Below are 17,390 nucleotides of genomic sequence, written 5' to 3'. Positions count from 1 at the left end.
CATGGTGTGATGGTGGCGTAAAGCTCCAGGAAAGTATTGTGTATATACCCTCCCATGGTGTGATGGTGGCGTAAAGCTCCAGGAAAGTATTTTGTGTATATACCCTCCCATGGTGTGATGGTGGCGTAAAGCTCCAGGAAAGTATTTTGTGTATATACCCTCCCATGGTGTGATGGTGGCGTAAAGCTCCAGGAAAGTATTGTGTATATACCCTCCCATGGTGTGATGGTGGCGTAAAGCTCCAGGAAAGTATTGTGTATATACCCTCCCATGGTGTGATGGTGGCGTAAAGCTCCAGGAAAGTATTTTGTGTATATACCCTTCTATGGTGTGATGTTGGCGTAAAACTCCAGGAAAGTATTTTGTGTATATAACCTCCCATGGTGTGATGGTGGCGTAAAGCTCCAGGAAAGTATTTTGTGTATATACCCTCCCATGGTGTGATGTTGGCGTAAAACTCCAGGAAAGTATTTTGTGTATATACCCTCCCATGGTGTGATGGTGGCGTAAAACTCCAGAAAAGTATTTTGTGTATATACCGTCCCATGGTGTGATGGTAGCGTAAAACTCCAGAAAAGTATTTTGTGTATATATCCTCCCATGGTGTGATGATGGCGTAAAACTCCAGGAAAGTGTTTTGTGTATATACCCTCCTATGGTGTGATGGTAGCGTAAAACTCCAGGAAAGTATTTTGTGTATATACCCTCCCATGATGTGATGGTGGCGTAAAACTCCAGGAAAGTATTTTGTGTATATACCCTCCCATGATGTGATGGTGGCGTAAAATGTCAGGAAGGTATTTTGTGTACACGCCCTCCTATGATGTGATCAGCGCTGCTTTATAACTCAACAGACTACCTGTGTTTTGTCATTGTTCGAATTACATAACATACCCTAATGGTAGCGTGATTATATTTTTTAGATGCTGATTCAGCGTATTCTCGGGATTAATATTTCATCTGGTGTTTTTAAAATGTTTAATAGCTGAAATCGTACACTTGAATTCATGGCAGGTAAATTATACGTTAATTTTTTATCGCTATCTGATGAATCAGACTCTTACCTCCTGGGCCCAGTTGTTCAAAAGGTGATCAGGCTAATCACATTTTAACAACATTTTTCAAATCCTGATATGATAATTTCTGGTTGAACTAACTTGACAAAACTTAAGAAAATTCTGAAATTCTTAATTCTCTTCAAACTGGCATAATTTAAAGACGATATACTCACAGGTTTTGCAACAAATGAGAAATGAAATTTTCACTAATCAAGTGATTAAGCTAATCACCTTTTGAACAACTGGGCCCTGATGTTTGGTGTTCAGCGCTAATATTCCAGTTATATCAGGACTCGGATATCCTCGTATTCCTGGACTATACATCCCCTGTATAACTGGTTTGTAAACGTGAAGTAACAATTCTATCAAATAGTATTGATACTCGTCCAAATGTGGTAAATAATGTTCTGGAATCATCTGAAAAAAAAAGAAAGAAAAGAAAGAAAAAGTTGGCTCTATCGGCCTGTAAAAATCAAGTGTCACTTTTCAGAGTGTCATTGTAGTAGTTGGTGACTACCTCATTGAATAATATACGGGATGCAAATAGGGTAGATACGCCCGCCCAGTGACACAACCATGCAGCACAGTCCGGCTCATTTCTCATCTTTCCGAGACATACAGGTCGACACAGGTAGAGAGCGTCGACCCACGCACCATCACCGACTGTGATGTCGAGGCCCTTTAAAAAAATGTTTTGTTCGCTCCCGGTATTTTTCCTTCTTTGTCTTAGTAAATTAAACACGGATGTTTTAAAAACTGTTGTACCGAATTGTGTGTCGAATGTATTTTGCGGTTTGTTCCTTCTAGATATATACTAAAAAAAATTTTTTTTTAAACATAATGGCGTCACGTTGTCTAGGGTAAAAGTCCTGGCTTTGGTCCAATGGGCGTATTGTGACCGATCAGCCATATCGACGGTTACGACCCTATTGTTATTGTCGGGGGCTATCAGTTGATCATTCATCCCTTTGTTATAAATAATGAGTTTTCAATTTTACAAGTCATAAGAACTGAAGTATTTGGTTTACTTTTTAAGCACACTTTACGAAAACAACAACAAAACAACAGCAAAAAGAAAAAAAAAATAGAAAAATGTAAGCGATAAATACTGCACCAACACGAATTAATGTTTAATGTAAAATGCCATCGCCACCCAGCAAAATTAAAAAATGTGAGTCTTTTTCTACAAGCTCATTATTTTGTGTATGACTGTGTATTCGGGTGTTTTCAATTCAATTGTTTGTCTCACATTTTTACGGAATTCGTTTTTATTCTGTGAATGTGAACTTATCTTTATTGCATCAAAATTTTGAAACTGGTCATTTATGTCATTTGATTTTTTCGTACATAAAAAATACGTTTAAATCGAACCACAGGATAAGTCGAATATTTTTCTCGGTCCCGTCGACTTCGACTTATCCAAGTTTTACTGTTTTTTTTGTAATGAAATATTACTTAAAAAAAGTAATGATGTGATAAAAACGTCTTTCTCTCTCAGAATTTTTGTGTGTATAAGCAAATAATCATTGAAAGAACAATCAAAATTCCCTTTAATGCAATAATAAAAACTGAGAAATATATTTTAAATTATAAGATTATATATCAAATTGCAGGTCTTTTGCACCTTCTCATTCAGCAGTGGACGGCGCAAACGTACAGGTAACCATTCGACCGTAAGAAGATATGTCGATACATATACCTGTGTTCTGATTTACCTGTGTTCTTACACTGAGAACATTTCTGTAACAGACTATAACTCCCTATTAACACACCTTAATCCCTATGTAAACACCCCACCCTAACCAGAGTTGGTGTTCGGGGAAGACTCCATATACCTATCCTGTAAGCCGCCAGGTGAGCAGTTGCATACGGTAAGGGCATGTCATTACAATATATTATGCTACTTGTAGCTTTATTTGCTTCCTTCACATATCATCATTTTTTTAAAGCTGATTTTAATTCATTTCCCAATAGTAATTGTTAATAGAAACTGCAAATTCTATATGACTCGCTCTTAATATAGCCCACTCCATGTCAGTCTACAAAAGCATAACAGACGCCATTTTGTTTCCGCAATCACGGTTTTCGGCATAACTGACACCCACTCGCAAGAAGCATTTGAATTTTACACGGTATATGAAATGCATGTGCTCATCTTTGAGTAACATTGTATAACTCAATGGTTGGCTTGTTTTCCATACATGTTTTGCATCGCCAGGGGAATTATCTTTGCATTGTGATCAAATGTAGTAAGCACTATCGATTTATTGACATTTTATTCAAATTCATATCTTATTTAATAAAAGCGACATTTTGCACTCTGATACGCTCATATTACGTATAAACTGTTTATTTTTTTTTGTAATTTTTTTATTTTTTTCTCAAGTTTATAACAATGCATATATATATATATATATCATAGATAAACAATTTAACTTTCACACATTTTCATTCACCCGTGAGTCTTTATTCATAATTAATTTCAGAATTGATTGTCGAATTGACCTAGTTTTAATTAAATTAAAGCACATATATGAGCATTGTTTGGAAGGGATAGAGAGAGGGTCCTAGAAGTTTGAGATGGGGGAGAGAGAGAGAGAGAGAGAGAGAGAGAGAGAGAGAGAGAGAGAGAGAGAGATTATGTGGGGGGGGGGGGGGGGGTTGAGATTGGGAATGGGAAATAGGAATTCTAAAGTTGTGCCAACACGTTCAAGGGAGTAAACAATATATGCATTTAAAAGTAAAGTTTTCAAAAATACCTAAAGCTATGTTGTTTTATTCTGTCAAAAACTGACAATAGGGTTTAAGAATTATTAATTAAATTTTCCCATTTTTTCAATTCAATATTAAATTTTGATAAAAATAATTCACCTTTACTAACCGCAATATATTTCTGAGTATTATATGTATATTTGATAACATTCTTAAGTGCTGTTATTGACAATGATGTCTGTAAACATCTCACTTGGTAAATATAATGTTTTATAATTAAAATTATGGTATTATCTATTCTACTATAGATACTATTTCGACTGAATAAACCAAAAATGAAGGTTTCCTTATTATAACCAAATGGGATAAACAATGCATCAAGAAGGAACTCAAAATCTTGCAAAAATTCTTGAACTTTCTTACATTCCCAAAGTGTATGAATAATTGTCTCTGTCTCAGACTTACATTGAACACAAATAGCACTATCTGTAAGAGCAACTTTAAATAGATAAGAGTTTGTTGTTGGAATGTGTTGGTTTATTCGGTATTGTAACCATTGTAATTTAGAATTTTTAGTGACAGTAAAAGGTATCATATATATCATTTTCCATGTGTCCTCATCAAAATCAAAATTCATTCCATTTGGTTTTCCCTGTGGATTTGGTACTATTATGGCATAACCAATTGTAAAAATCTTGAGTTCCTCTCCTATGCTTCATGAATACTTCTAAATTTAGGGGTATATATGGATAACTGATCAAAGTATTTAAAGTGTCATCATTGGACATATACATGTAGTTTTTGATAGTGTTAACAATACCTTGATATGTGAGAAAGTTAGTGTTTACATCAAATTTTTGTGAAAATTCTACAAAATTACAAAAAGTATTAGAGTTATCTTTTAGTAAGTCATTTATAATAATAACACCATTTTCAAACCAATTCTTATAGAAAACACACTTGTTACCTATTTTAAAACATTTATTATACCAGATAGGCATTTTCAGTATATTTTTTTTCTCTCCTATAGAAGCTTCTTTATCTGTTAATTTTCTCCATGACTGGAAAACATCTTTCCAAAAAAGGTTTTTACATTTGTCATGAATAATTGATAAATATTCTGAACCACAATTAAATAACATTTTTTTATTAGCATATTTTTCGAATAACACTTGCCATTTACCCCCTGATGTGAACAACCTACGTATCCAGGTAAGTTTCAAGAACTGTTAATTATATAACCCCTTCGATGCTCATTCATTCGTCAGTCATTTGTATGCCCATATCGATGGAATGATAGCGTTTGATTTCGTCATTGTTTGTTTTGTAAAGGTGTAATGGTTTTTGCACGCTGCGTACAAATTGTGAAGACAGATAATATTCAACATTTTGTTGTTGCACAACACAGTGGCTGGTATCTTTTTACAGCTATATTCTGAGTTGTTTACATTGCTAATAGATTCATGCAATCCTCTAAACTGTTTGGTGGAAACATAAAGATTAAGTTATATCGCTTGAAGTAAAATGCTACCTGTGAACATACATCTTAAAACAGCGTTTATAAAGAGAATCGGCATATTTTGAAGCTCTTTATTGGATACTTCCAAATATTACAATAAAAATAATTTAAAAAAAAAAAACAGAAAAATATAAAAGCAGTTCTATAGAAGAATACACGAGTTCAAACCAAACTGGAGAATGTGCACATTGCATTTATGTATTAAGAGAAAGACATTTTGTATATAAAAAAAATGTATATATTCTTGTTAAGTTGTTTTATAAGTCTGAACCTCATAATGATGCAATAAATAAAATACCAGCAACATGGTGGCGAAAAAGGCAAAAGCACCCTAAACAGTGATATTTTAGACATTTACTCTTACATATTAGAGCAACGACGATCGAATTATCTGTGATTCTTGAAATTATGTCCTATCCTATATAGAGGGCAGCACTAGAACACGTGTTGTGAAGGATGATCGAATACGAAATTATATATTATATACGAGTATAATGTGCCGACGCGGGCAAGTGTAGTCTACGACCACGCTAGCACGGTTACGTAAATATGTCCGTATACAAGATTGACCAGCTGTAGACTATGCCGATGGCTCACACTGCCGAACATCGCCTTCGGGACGACTGACATACACGCCTCGCTTAGAGAAACCAGCTCGTCATGTACAGTCACAACACTCCTCCCGGTTTTAATATTAGAATGTGCTCTTAGCAGTGAAGTTACAAATGAACTTGAAACTAGACGATCAGCTCAACCGTCGACCTCACGGAAGGGCAACAAAAGAAACAAAGATCCATCTTCATCTTCCGCAGAAAGGACAGACTTTTGGCTCATAGTCTCTAAACTACGGACTACGCTCGCACCAAGTTAGCAAAATATGGGCCAATGCAGCTCTCTGAACCACTCTTCCAAATTAAAAGCTGTTAAGCCAGTGGTTGAAACGAGCCATCCCTAAAAGCGCTATAACATCCACCATCATCCCCCAGCGCTAAAGGAGCGACTACAACCCCCTGACAGATATCATCACTGAGCTGCTGGATAAAAACCGGGAAATGAGCGTACCTGCCATCCCGGGGAACATAAAGTACAGGCGACACTATACAAGAAACGCCTACGTCGCCCGCTGCATGGGGCGAGAAATCTTGGACCAGGACCATTCCCAAACTTCGTCAAGGAACCCGTTATGAATGTATAAGTCACATCTGTCATAGCGAATCCCGCAGGACTTCCTCTGATGGGCGACTGACCAACCGCCAAGAACCCACTGTCAGCACGCTCCCGACCGCCTTGATAAAATGGCCGCCACTTCGACAGATCAAGCAAACCATCCCAAACGCCGCGCCTCTGCCCCTGTCATATCCAGCACAGAGATCATGAAAAGTACATCACCTCAAACGAGCCAGGCAACCCCGAGGACATCAGGGAGCTCGCAACTGTGACATTGCTTTAGCTTAGCACGGGATTGTCCACAATATAAAACAAGTAGGTGCGCGTTCGTCTTCAGTCTATTGGGCCTAATGTACGCGGACCCACCATTCTAGTGAACATCGCCACCACACAGATGACAGGAAACTGGCGATAGTACGAGTCCTTACCACAACCATCGACACACCGAAGGACCGACCTCGATACGGACCAGGAAGACGTTCATCAGTTTCCTTCCCATCAGTCACTCACAACACATACCACTGATCCACCTTTCTTTCCCCAACGGCATTACACAAATCTTGTTTCCCTAATGGTAGAGTCGCAATAGCTGCCACCAAGACTGCACACACTGTGAACAACATCATGTCCCATAAGGGATTTAGTAACTCCCGATCATCCGACCAAGTGTAAAAACATAAAGCTGCATTGTGAACAGCAAACACATACGTGAGAAGGCACTTGCTATTCCACAAATCCTACTGCAGGAATCAAACTGAAAGTAGGTTTCAGGACAGAGCCAAGTTGGAAACCTAACCATGCACCCTTAACTGTCAATACATCCACCAACCACATCGGTTTCTATCCCGTCCAAAACTTCCCTTATAAACAATTTGAGGTTCAAACACACCAACCCAAGCAACAGCGTCTTGAGAGGTCAGCGACGGGCTGTGTAACGCTAAATTGTAGAGGACAACAAGGTCCCCATAGCTTCCAAATGGTTGCTCCAACGAGCCGCCTTCTTTAGAACCATAAGACAGACCACTGTCGGCGAACTCGGGGGATGGATTCGTCAACATTTCACTCTCCAATGTATGCCGTGTAACGACTATGAACGCTTCAATAATTGTATACATTATATAATATTTACATTTTCACTTCGCTCCACCTCAATGAACCTAGTAAACTCAGGTTACTTCATTTCCAGTTGACGATTTTGGGTCACGTGCTTCTGTTCTGAGAGACGAATCACTTTCTAACCGGCGTGTGAATACAATTACTGAGTTTACAATGACGATCGAGTTATGTACCGCCTCAGACTTGAATGCACTTTCATTTTGTTAAATGAACACAAGTGGAAAAGCCGCTTTATGTGCTAATGAAAATGTCAGTATAATGCAGACAGTTTAGAAAACAGGATCTGACAGAACACTGACACTCCCGATAGCACCGAGCTCATGACCTAGGCCTACGTAGCGGAGTAGGTCTGATGTTTGCTAATATCTCGAATGCTATGCTTGATACCATTTCAGTGGCCACAGAAAATTAACCTCAATTTTAACATTATTTAATAACCAAAAAACAGACTGGTAGCAGCATTATGCTATATCGAACACAGGGACACATTATTGTCGTAATTTGACTCAATCTAAACATATGGAGGACATATCCAGCCATCGAATACCGCCAATTTTCAAATCAATGTTTCTTTACTTACTATTATCAAAATTTACATCCCAAAACGCCAGTATTTCAAGAACACCATATATATCATAAAAATCCACATTGTTACCCTTTTCTCGAACTCTGAATATCCCGACTATTAGACTGCATCACATACGGTCGCAGGGGTTCGGCGTTAAATTTTGATTAACATATGATATAGATCTATTAATAATCGCAAGACTAAAAATCCAACATTCATTCAAATAATAAAACCTTACAAAATCGATTTTTTTCAAGGCTTTAGAGAGTATATAAACACTGTTTTTAATGCTGTGATATTTCACTGTTTTGGTCACGTTAACCTTGTGCTCATTTTTAACCGAGCCCCTGTGTCTCGAGTGACCAAATCACACATATACTATACTGTCAACAGTGTACTTTAAATTCGTATTTATATGGGTATGGCTATTTTTTTTATTATGCAATATCATAAATATTTGTTATCAATGAAATTTGTACCTTGACAATATCGCATTTATGTGTATCAACATCGTAATACTCAAAACGTGTATGGGACTATATTTTGTGTTGCCTTGGCGACGAGAATAGCTGGCTGACTGACTGATGTTCCACTACTGTACACACATGTATGATAAGTATAACAATGTTACAAAGTGACGCACTTACGTCACTCCGTTTCGACCGAATTTTGCAATCTGGCGGCGGTTTTTTTATTTGGTTAACGTAAATATAAGGATTGATTGTCAATTTTGTTGCTTGCATGGACTGATGAAAGGAGGTGAACCTCGTGCAAATAGTACATGAACTGCTTCACTTCATTTGCACGAGGTTCACTTCCCTTCATCAGTCCATGCAAGCAACAAAATTGACAATCAATCCTTAAGTAAATATGTTTACTCTATGCAATAAGATGTGAAAAGAGAAATAAGATAAATTTGATTTTAAAGGAACTCCTTTATGTATGGGTCGTATCTTAACCTCTGCAATCAAGGACAGAATTTAAGCTTTCTCCCATCTTCACTGCCGAAATGAACTGGGAAGGGAATCTCAGCCTCATCCTCTTTATGCTGAATTGCATCACCACAAGGTACAAGGGAATGGGACATTTACTGCGGTGAGGTCAGTGAAACGTCTTAATTAGGTGAGGTGCCCGAGGAGGGTTTTCATTGCTTAATTAGTACAATAATGGCTTTTTTTCTCGGCTATCATGTCCGCAAGTTCATCCTCGGTGCGAGGAGCTATATAAACTATTTCAGTATTCGTTTTCATCCAATATATATGAAACAATGCCCGATATTCTTTTAAAACAATACTGTTATAAACCCAGCAATCAGTGCACTGGCCTTGGGCTATCACATAAACGTGCAGCTACTTGTATAAACACTGATTATTCAATGGAATATGAAAAAAAATACCCGTTTACTAATGATACCAACATTGGGAAGGACGACGAAATACGATATATAAACTATTATATAATACCGACAAAGGGAATTGTAGTCTACGCTTATTCAGGTATGTAAATACGTCCGTATACAAGTCGTAGTCACGCATCAACGAACATCACATTCGAGACATAAACACTCGCTTAAAAGAAGCCAGATCGTCATGAATATTCACATGGAATAAAGTACGTGTTAAGACACATCAGTTAGAAATAAGTATGCTAGATATAAAGAGTTTCAAGTTTTGTACAAATATTGGTGATAAAAGTATTAGGAATACGTGACGAGCTTTAACAAATAATTGGAATGTGTAATAGCTATCAATCATAGAAATGTTTCAAGTGTTCGGGTGGATATCGTAAATTATAACATAAATATTCTGAATGTAAAATCGCATGTTTACATAAAACTGACAAACGTCAAAAGGAAAAACAATGTACATATAAACGTATTAACAAAATATAGAAATGAAGTCGTAATCATAACACCACAGCAAGGTACAAAGGATGACTTCCTATATGATGACAATAATATTTTATACTTTTACGTTGGGTTACAGATAAAGAAAATGTTGAAAACAGCAAATCATATGGAACAAAATTCTTTTTTTTTATATTGATGTATACTTTCTTCAACGGCCGGCAAAGATTTATTCTTCATAATGACGATTAAAAACAGGTCAAAAGCATTTTTTCAAGATTAATATGCATATATAATTTGTGGTGATGTTTTTTAGCTATCAGTAAGTTTTCTGGTCATTTTTTTTCATGAAAAAATATAAGAGAGTTTTAAACACTAGTTATTACCCTAAATCAATATAATTACTCCTGACTATATTCTAAACGGTACTATAAGTTATAAAGAATATCAAACTTAGCTATTTTTAGAAATATGTTCGTTTGTATTAAATGAGCGACTGGTTAATTTCGACTGATTAAAATATCCCATGGTCGTTTAAGATTAAAACAAAACACGTCAACTATTGATGTACATTTTTGTTGCATTGCTTCATTAATGAAAATAAAACGGAATTGTTTTTACTGATTTTAGAAAAGAGAAATAAATTCATAAATGCACACACATAAAATATAGGGTGCTGACGAGTTTCGACTAAATTATTATTCTAAAAAAAAACAGGTTGATGGCTGTATCCCGTTCACAACGTGTCTATTCATTCAGTATGGTCGACACAGAGTGTACATATTACATGACATGCTTCCGGTTATAACTGATATAAATTACGGAATGTTATATGCAAAGAACGAAACGAACTTACTTCTACTAATATACATGCATACGACAGAATACATGGTTCTAACTTATCAAGTAAGGTATGGTAGTTAAAAAGTTTAACAAACATTCTGTGCAGGGGTGTAAAATGCTATTGGAAGTAAAATAATAATTTAGCCGGTTTCTTAGCATGTAACAAGGGATATTGTCTCCGTTATTGATGTAACTAGAAAAGATATAGTGTAATTGGCGAAAATAACTAGGATTAGCAGAACATTTTAATTAAATTGTCATTTCAAGGTGATGAATTGATAACCTAAACAATGGTGTTAATATTATGAAATGTAAGAGCGGGGAAAAGCTGAAAAGGAAGAATAACATTCGAGAAAAAATTAATATGGAAACAAAATTACGTTTGATTTTCATAGTCTGAAGTATCCAAAATTATGTGGCTAAAAGGAGAGGTGCCAATTTTGACCCTCTAGTGGCTCTCACCGATATTTTTTTTATCTTAATACATAAACAAATTGAGTCACTGTGACCTACTTTTGACTATGGGTTATTTTTTAAGTTGGTTTTATTTTCAACATTTCAACATCAATGCATCATGATTATGAAAAAGAGGCCTCAGATCTGACCTTAATTTCATGTCATAACATGATCACCTAACCTTAAAGTATCTATACAAAAAATAAAACGGTGTTAGATACCAGAGTGCCCATATTTGCACTCCTCCTATCCATAGAACACTCGTTATAAAGAAGTCTTATTTATGTTATTTTAAACGTATTTTAAACATATTTTTAAAGAAATATATGGTGATTTTAAAGCCTACAAAGAACTAGAAAAATGTACATGGGTATGACAAGACAAAATATAGTAATAAATTATTTATAAAAAAAATACAGCATTCCGCATTTACAGATACTCCTACGTCAGCTGATTACACTATTTTGTTCGAATTACAAATATGATATATGGTATGTTTAAACAAAATTGAGGGAAAATATCAGTTCATCTTCTAGGCGGTGCACAGACACCGGTATTTTGGGCAGATCAAACCGGTATTTCTTTACATATAACTATGACGTCATTAAAATAAAACCATATTTAAAAAAAAAAAAAATGAACACGTGTACATGTGTTTGAAAGATTCTTCAATATATTGTATCTTATTCTCAAATTGTTTTGAAAGCTGTTTATATCTTGTCTGTCTTTCGTTAAATCCTTTAGCGATATTGAATTGTTCTGTTATGTAATCTTCTGTAAAACATTTCATATCAACTGAATTTGAATATCCACAGCTGTTATGTATATCGCGTTCATGTCAGAGCATGTATGCATTCAGAAGAATTAAAGATTGGCGTACCGTGACGCTTCCTTTTTAACGCAAATATTAATAGCCGGATAAGTAGTTTCTTTTGTTGATAAAACCTGTATCGACATAGTATTCACAATTGTGTTGGGGGTTTTGTGCAGAAGTTGTGATATGAATGTGATGCAGATCCAGCCGTGGTGGAGTGTAAGTGGTTGTATATAATTGAAATCATATGGCAATGTTTACCTTTTTACTATTGTATGTAATGTCGGCGGCTACCGGAAGGGACTCTAACTCTACTTTATTTTTCTCTCTGAAACAATGTCTCTTATTAGCTGAATTCTAATCTCTTATTTAATTGGATAACTGTGTTTTTCGTAACTATTCCGGTAGTCTGTACAAAAAGCTCTTCGAGCTGGCCAGACTCTATTTTCTCTCTTTGACTCTTTATTCTGATCTAACTTGAATTAAGGTGGGTGTGCTATATTATGTAATGTAGAATATTTGAAGACGAAGCCGTGCGTGCTGCCTCGTAGCTTGTTTGTTGACTGTGTGTGTACTGTCCCTATCCCATAGCCATCCGATAAGGGGCGTTTGTCTTGTCATCTTTATTGTTTTTCCACGTTATCCTATACCATATAATAAAATGATATTACGTTATTTGTTACCTGATGTTTCTTGATTATTTTACTGGTTTACTTCACAAAACCAAAAACAGAACCGGGGTAATGTGTGACGAAGGTAGACGTAAAATATTAACATAATGTTATTGATAAAAATACCAATTAAGAATAACAATGCATACCAACATAAAAGCTGATACATAATTCTAACTCAAAATATATAAAAAGATATGAACAACACAACAGATTTGAAAAATGCACATATAATAAGACCGGGCGCCCTGGCCGGTAATATAATATCTGCATCATCGACGACACCCGCAATACAAAGTAAGATAAAATCCAGTGAAACTGGGTTTTAAATACACATACACAATTTGATGTGTGCAATGTTGTTTTTTTTTTACACCAACGTAGGAGGAAAGTTTTATAATGGGTGTTGGATCCTATTTTTAACACCATGCCGTTTCTGGAAATATACTAACACAGCGAATACTGAATGATGGTAGGTCTAATTCTCATAATCGTTTGATATGATATGGAACAAACTGGAAACAAACTTAAGAGATCGTTACTAAATTGTATTAATTGTTTCTTTTCTTTGTTTTATTCCAGGATCGTTGGTTCCGGAAAATTAATCTTGTATAACGAGGAAAATAATTTGGCCGACAGGGTCGCCCTGAACTCTCCAAGACGCGTCTTCAATTAGGTATCTTCCGCTGACGTCGGAACACATTGACGCTTGAAACACACAATGATTGAAAATTATACCATCCGTTTAAAGGACTATACACTTACCTGTGACATATAAATGACAAAAAAAGATAGATGAGTGAAGCATTTTCAATTTTAATGTCTCATCGATACTTCTATCTAGTTTGATAATAATTCAAAATGCACAACACCATGAGTGGTAGCAGATTCTGTGTGCGGTAGCTGTCAAGTGCAGAGCTAGACAAATCTGGGAGGGAAAATCCTTTTCATCTGATTAACAACAAAATAGAATTTACGCTAGAATTTATATCGTCATGAGATTCCGGCCTTCAAAATATCGTAGAGCTGTGAGGGTATTCCTTTTTGTGCTTCTTATTTGCATCATTTTTATTCTGTTTACATATAAATATTCGAGACAGGATGATTGCATTAATTTCTTACAACGATATTCCACCAGGAAATTGATCCCCTTCCATATGTTTCACTACCCTCTGGACATCGACTTCAAAAAATTAGAGGAAGATATCACTTACAAAGGTTCGGCAGATGTTGATCCTATCAATGAGTTTCAATTTTCGTACAAGAAGTCAATCGATCATATTTGTGATTCATCAGAAGGAGTATTCCTTTTGTTTATGTTCAAATCAGCGCCTTGGAATTTTGATCAGCGACAAGCGATTCGAGAAACATGGGCTAATCAAACGTACTTTGAAAACGATATAATCCGACATGTGTTTTTGATTGGAAGAACAATGAATGAAACAATATATGATCGTCTTTCACTGGAAGAAGAGATGCATCATGATATCCTCGAAATGACGTACGTTGATGACTACTACAACAGTACCTATAAAATAATAGGCGGCATTAACTGGTGTGTCAGGTATTGTCCTACAGCCCAATTCGTAATGCTGGTGGATGATGATCTTTATGTTGCAACCGATTACGTTATAAAATACCTACACGGTCTACCGAAAAATATATATCGGACTCTCTTTGTGGGTCGAGTATTGCTTACGGCACCACAGAGGTGTCTTAACGATAAATGGTTTATATCTCTCAAAGATTACCCTTTCGACACGTATCCGTTGTTTGTCAGTGGTGGGGCGGTAATAATGTCAATGGACTTCGTTAAAAGACTCCAAATTGTTATTCCGTTTACTAAATGGTTTAAGTTTGATGATGTATTTCTAGGAATTATTGCATATCAACTTGGTGTTCAGCCGATTCATCATCCGGAGTTCTACATTGCAGATGGTGTTTCCTACAAAGAGGAAAAGTTTAAAACAGCATTAGTGTCTCACGGGTATAGAAATATAAATAAGCTTAAGACAGCATGGTATCTTCACATGCAGACAAATGATAGTGTATAACATTTCTATGTTAGAATTGATATGTTGTTGATGTATCTGGATTCCATAACAACAGTCTGGTCCAGCTTCCCCAGGGATCCTTAACTTAAGAAAATACGGAAAGGCATTATTCGATTTTAGAGAAAATACCTAGTTAAAGAACTTCCCTTTTAAGTTCTATATTGACTTCCTGTTGAATTTGTTTTATGCTAAGAAATAGTGATGAATATTTTGCAAGGTATTGTTATTGCAGGTAAACTGTTGAGTGTGAATCAAATAGTAATTCAACAAATGTTGGTCCTGATGTGTCTAAAGAATATGATATACCGATTTGACTTACATTAGCACAATATACATCAGGATATATGTAATTGTGTGGTGAGCATGCGCAATTTTAAGTAGAATAAACTTCCATGCTTCCCAGCTGAAAAGCCTATGACAATGCGCACGTTCTGTTTCCATTTTTAACAATCATGAAAAGATCCAAAATGCATTCAACAATGAATTAACTATAAATAAAACAACGATGCCAATGTAAATGAGAATGGCTAATAGCTTTATTTCACCTTTTATAAGAAGTTTAAAGGCCTCTACTCTTTGGCCGTGCTTGAGATACAGAATACTATTTGATGCGGTTATACTTTTGCCAAGAGTGATATTCGTGGTGTATGCTTCTGTCTAAAAACAGGGTTGAAGGGTGAAAATGTGTATACTCAGCACTTATTATTATAATTTAAGTAGCTTTAAAACATATTATTTCATTAAATCACTATTTCTTCTTTACACAACTCTTGTTCATCATGCTTTTTATTTTTTGTTGATTTGTACAAGTTGTGTGACCTATCACTGCAAAAAACTTTGTAAAGTAGTATTTTCTTTTTCTTTTTTATTTCAAATTATAATGTATTTAAAAGTTCTTATATTTATGGTGGCCTTATATGATTTCCGGTGTCAATATGTATTAATTATCTTGCAGACATACGTACGTACATACGCTATCAAGCCAAACTTGATTATGTCGATTCGTACACATTATAATGTAATGTTAATTGTTTAGGGGACTGCCTTGCCTTCTGTTTTCTGTCTCCTCACAGTTAATTATTATTTCATATTCTCTCCTCATATTCCTCTTCTATTTTCATATGTTTTCGGTTTCCTTAACTTCCATTCTAGATTTCCGCAATTTAGTATCCTAGCTTCACTCGACCTCCCAGAAGGACGAAGCAGCTGTATGATTTCCCTAGCAGTACCTTTAGTCCAGAGAAGAAAGAAGCTTAACGAGGTTCCTAGCATCACTCATTCTCCCAGAACGACGAAAGAGCTGTATGATGTCCCTAGCATCACTCATCCTCCCAGTTGAACTAAGTAGCTGTATGCTGCTTCTTGCATTAATTGCCATTCCTAAAAGGACGAACCAGCTATACGATGCCCCTAACATCACTGACGGACGCGAACAAAAGGGGTGAAGTAGGTTTATGATGTCGCTATTATTAACCACCATTCCAGGAAGTGTGGGGTTGGGGAGCTGTATGATGTCCCTCGCATCACTCATTAGTCCAAGAAGGACGAATCAGCTGTATAATGTATGTCCCTAGCGTCACTCACGAGTGCTAAAAGGACGAATCAGCTAAATGATGCCCCAAGCATCATTGACGGACGCGTCATTAACTTGCGAAGCAGGTTTATACTGTACCTATCTTCATTTATCAGTCCTAGGAGGACGAAGCAGCTGTATGCTTCAGTTTTACATGTATATTGATTATTTAGCTTATGAAGTGTCTATTACTAGATTAACAATATCTAAAGGCACTTTTGCCTTGTGCTACTTTTGTACGATCATTTAACATTAGATGTGTGTATCGATTGTCAAACTGAAGTGAAGATTGACACTGGTTCAGAAGATTCACACATATATCAGCTTTGTCTTAATCATTCAATATCCGAGAACACTAAATTGAGAGTATTTAAGGTATCTTTTTATTGTCAGTATTATTTTTCTTACTTCACGTTAAGCATTTGTATTGATATACGTTTCGCCAATAGAATCAGTGATGAGTTATAGAAGGACAAACTGGAAACGTTATTCGGCTTATATTAATGTGCTACTTCCCTGTGTTTGTACAGGCAAATAATATGTGGTCTTGAGCATTTGACTACAAGATTTAATGTTTATTTGTTATATTTCAATTTTACAAAAAGTCAATAATTTTATTAAAGTTACTTGATAAACTTTTCTGTTTTTGTTATAACTTTAAAAGGTGTGGTATGCATTCTGTTGTTACAAAGACCTCGTCTTCACTACCCATCACACTGCCGATTTAAGCAACAGTATGTCAATTCACCCAACACTTTGTCAATTCATCCAACTCACTGTCAATTGACCCAACTATATGTCAGTACATCCAACACCATGTCAATTCACACAACACTTTGTCATTTCATCTAACACAATGTCAAATTCACCCAATACTATGTCTATTCACCAAAGACTGTCAATTAACCCAATATTATGTCAATTCACCAAACACTATGTCAATTCATCCAACATTATGTCAATTCCTTCAAACAAACTGTCAATTAACCCAAC

At 35.8% G+C, this 17,390-nt stretch overlaps 1 protein-coding gene across 1 annotated transcript; it reads left to right on the top strand.

Moving 5' to 3' along the window:
* The first annotated feature begins 2,877 nt into the window (after positions 1-2,877).
* On the top strand, positions 2,878-17,033 carry LOC117326096 (beta-1,3-galactosyltransferase brn-like). The gene is made up of 2 exons (XM_033882714.1): positions 2,878-2,929; positions 13,353-17,033. Exon 2 carries the CDS (start codon positions 13,766-13,768, stop codon positions 14,822-14,824), a length of 1,059 nt encoding a protein of 352 aa, XP_033738605.1. The 5' UTR covers positions 2,878-2,929; positions 13,353-13,765; the 3' UTR covers positions 14,825-17,033.
* Positions 17,034-17,390: the final 357 nt, after the last annotated feature.

The sequence above is a fragment of the Pecten maximus genome, chromosome 4 (genome assembly GCF_902652985.1).
Source record: "Pecten maximus chromosome 4, xPecMax1.1, whole genome shotgun sequence".
In the NCBI taxonomy this organism is placed as follows: domain Eukaryota; kingdom Metazoa; phylum Mollusca; class Bivalvia; order Pectinida; family Pectinidae; genus Pecten; species Pecten maximus.
The sequence above is the reverse complement of the archived record's forward strand: the minus strand, read 5'-3'. Positions and strand labels throughout refer to the sequence as shown.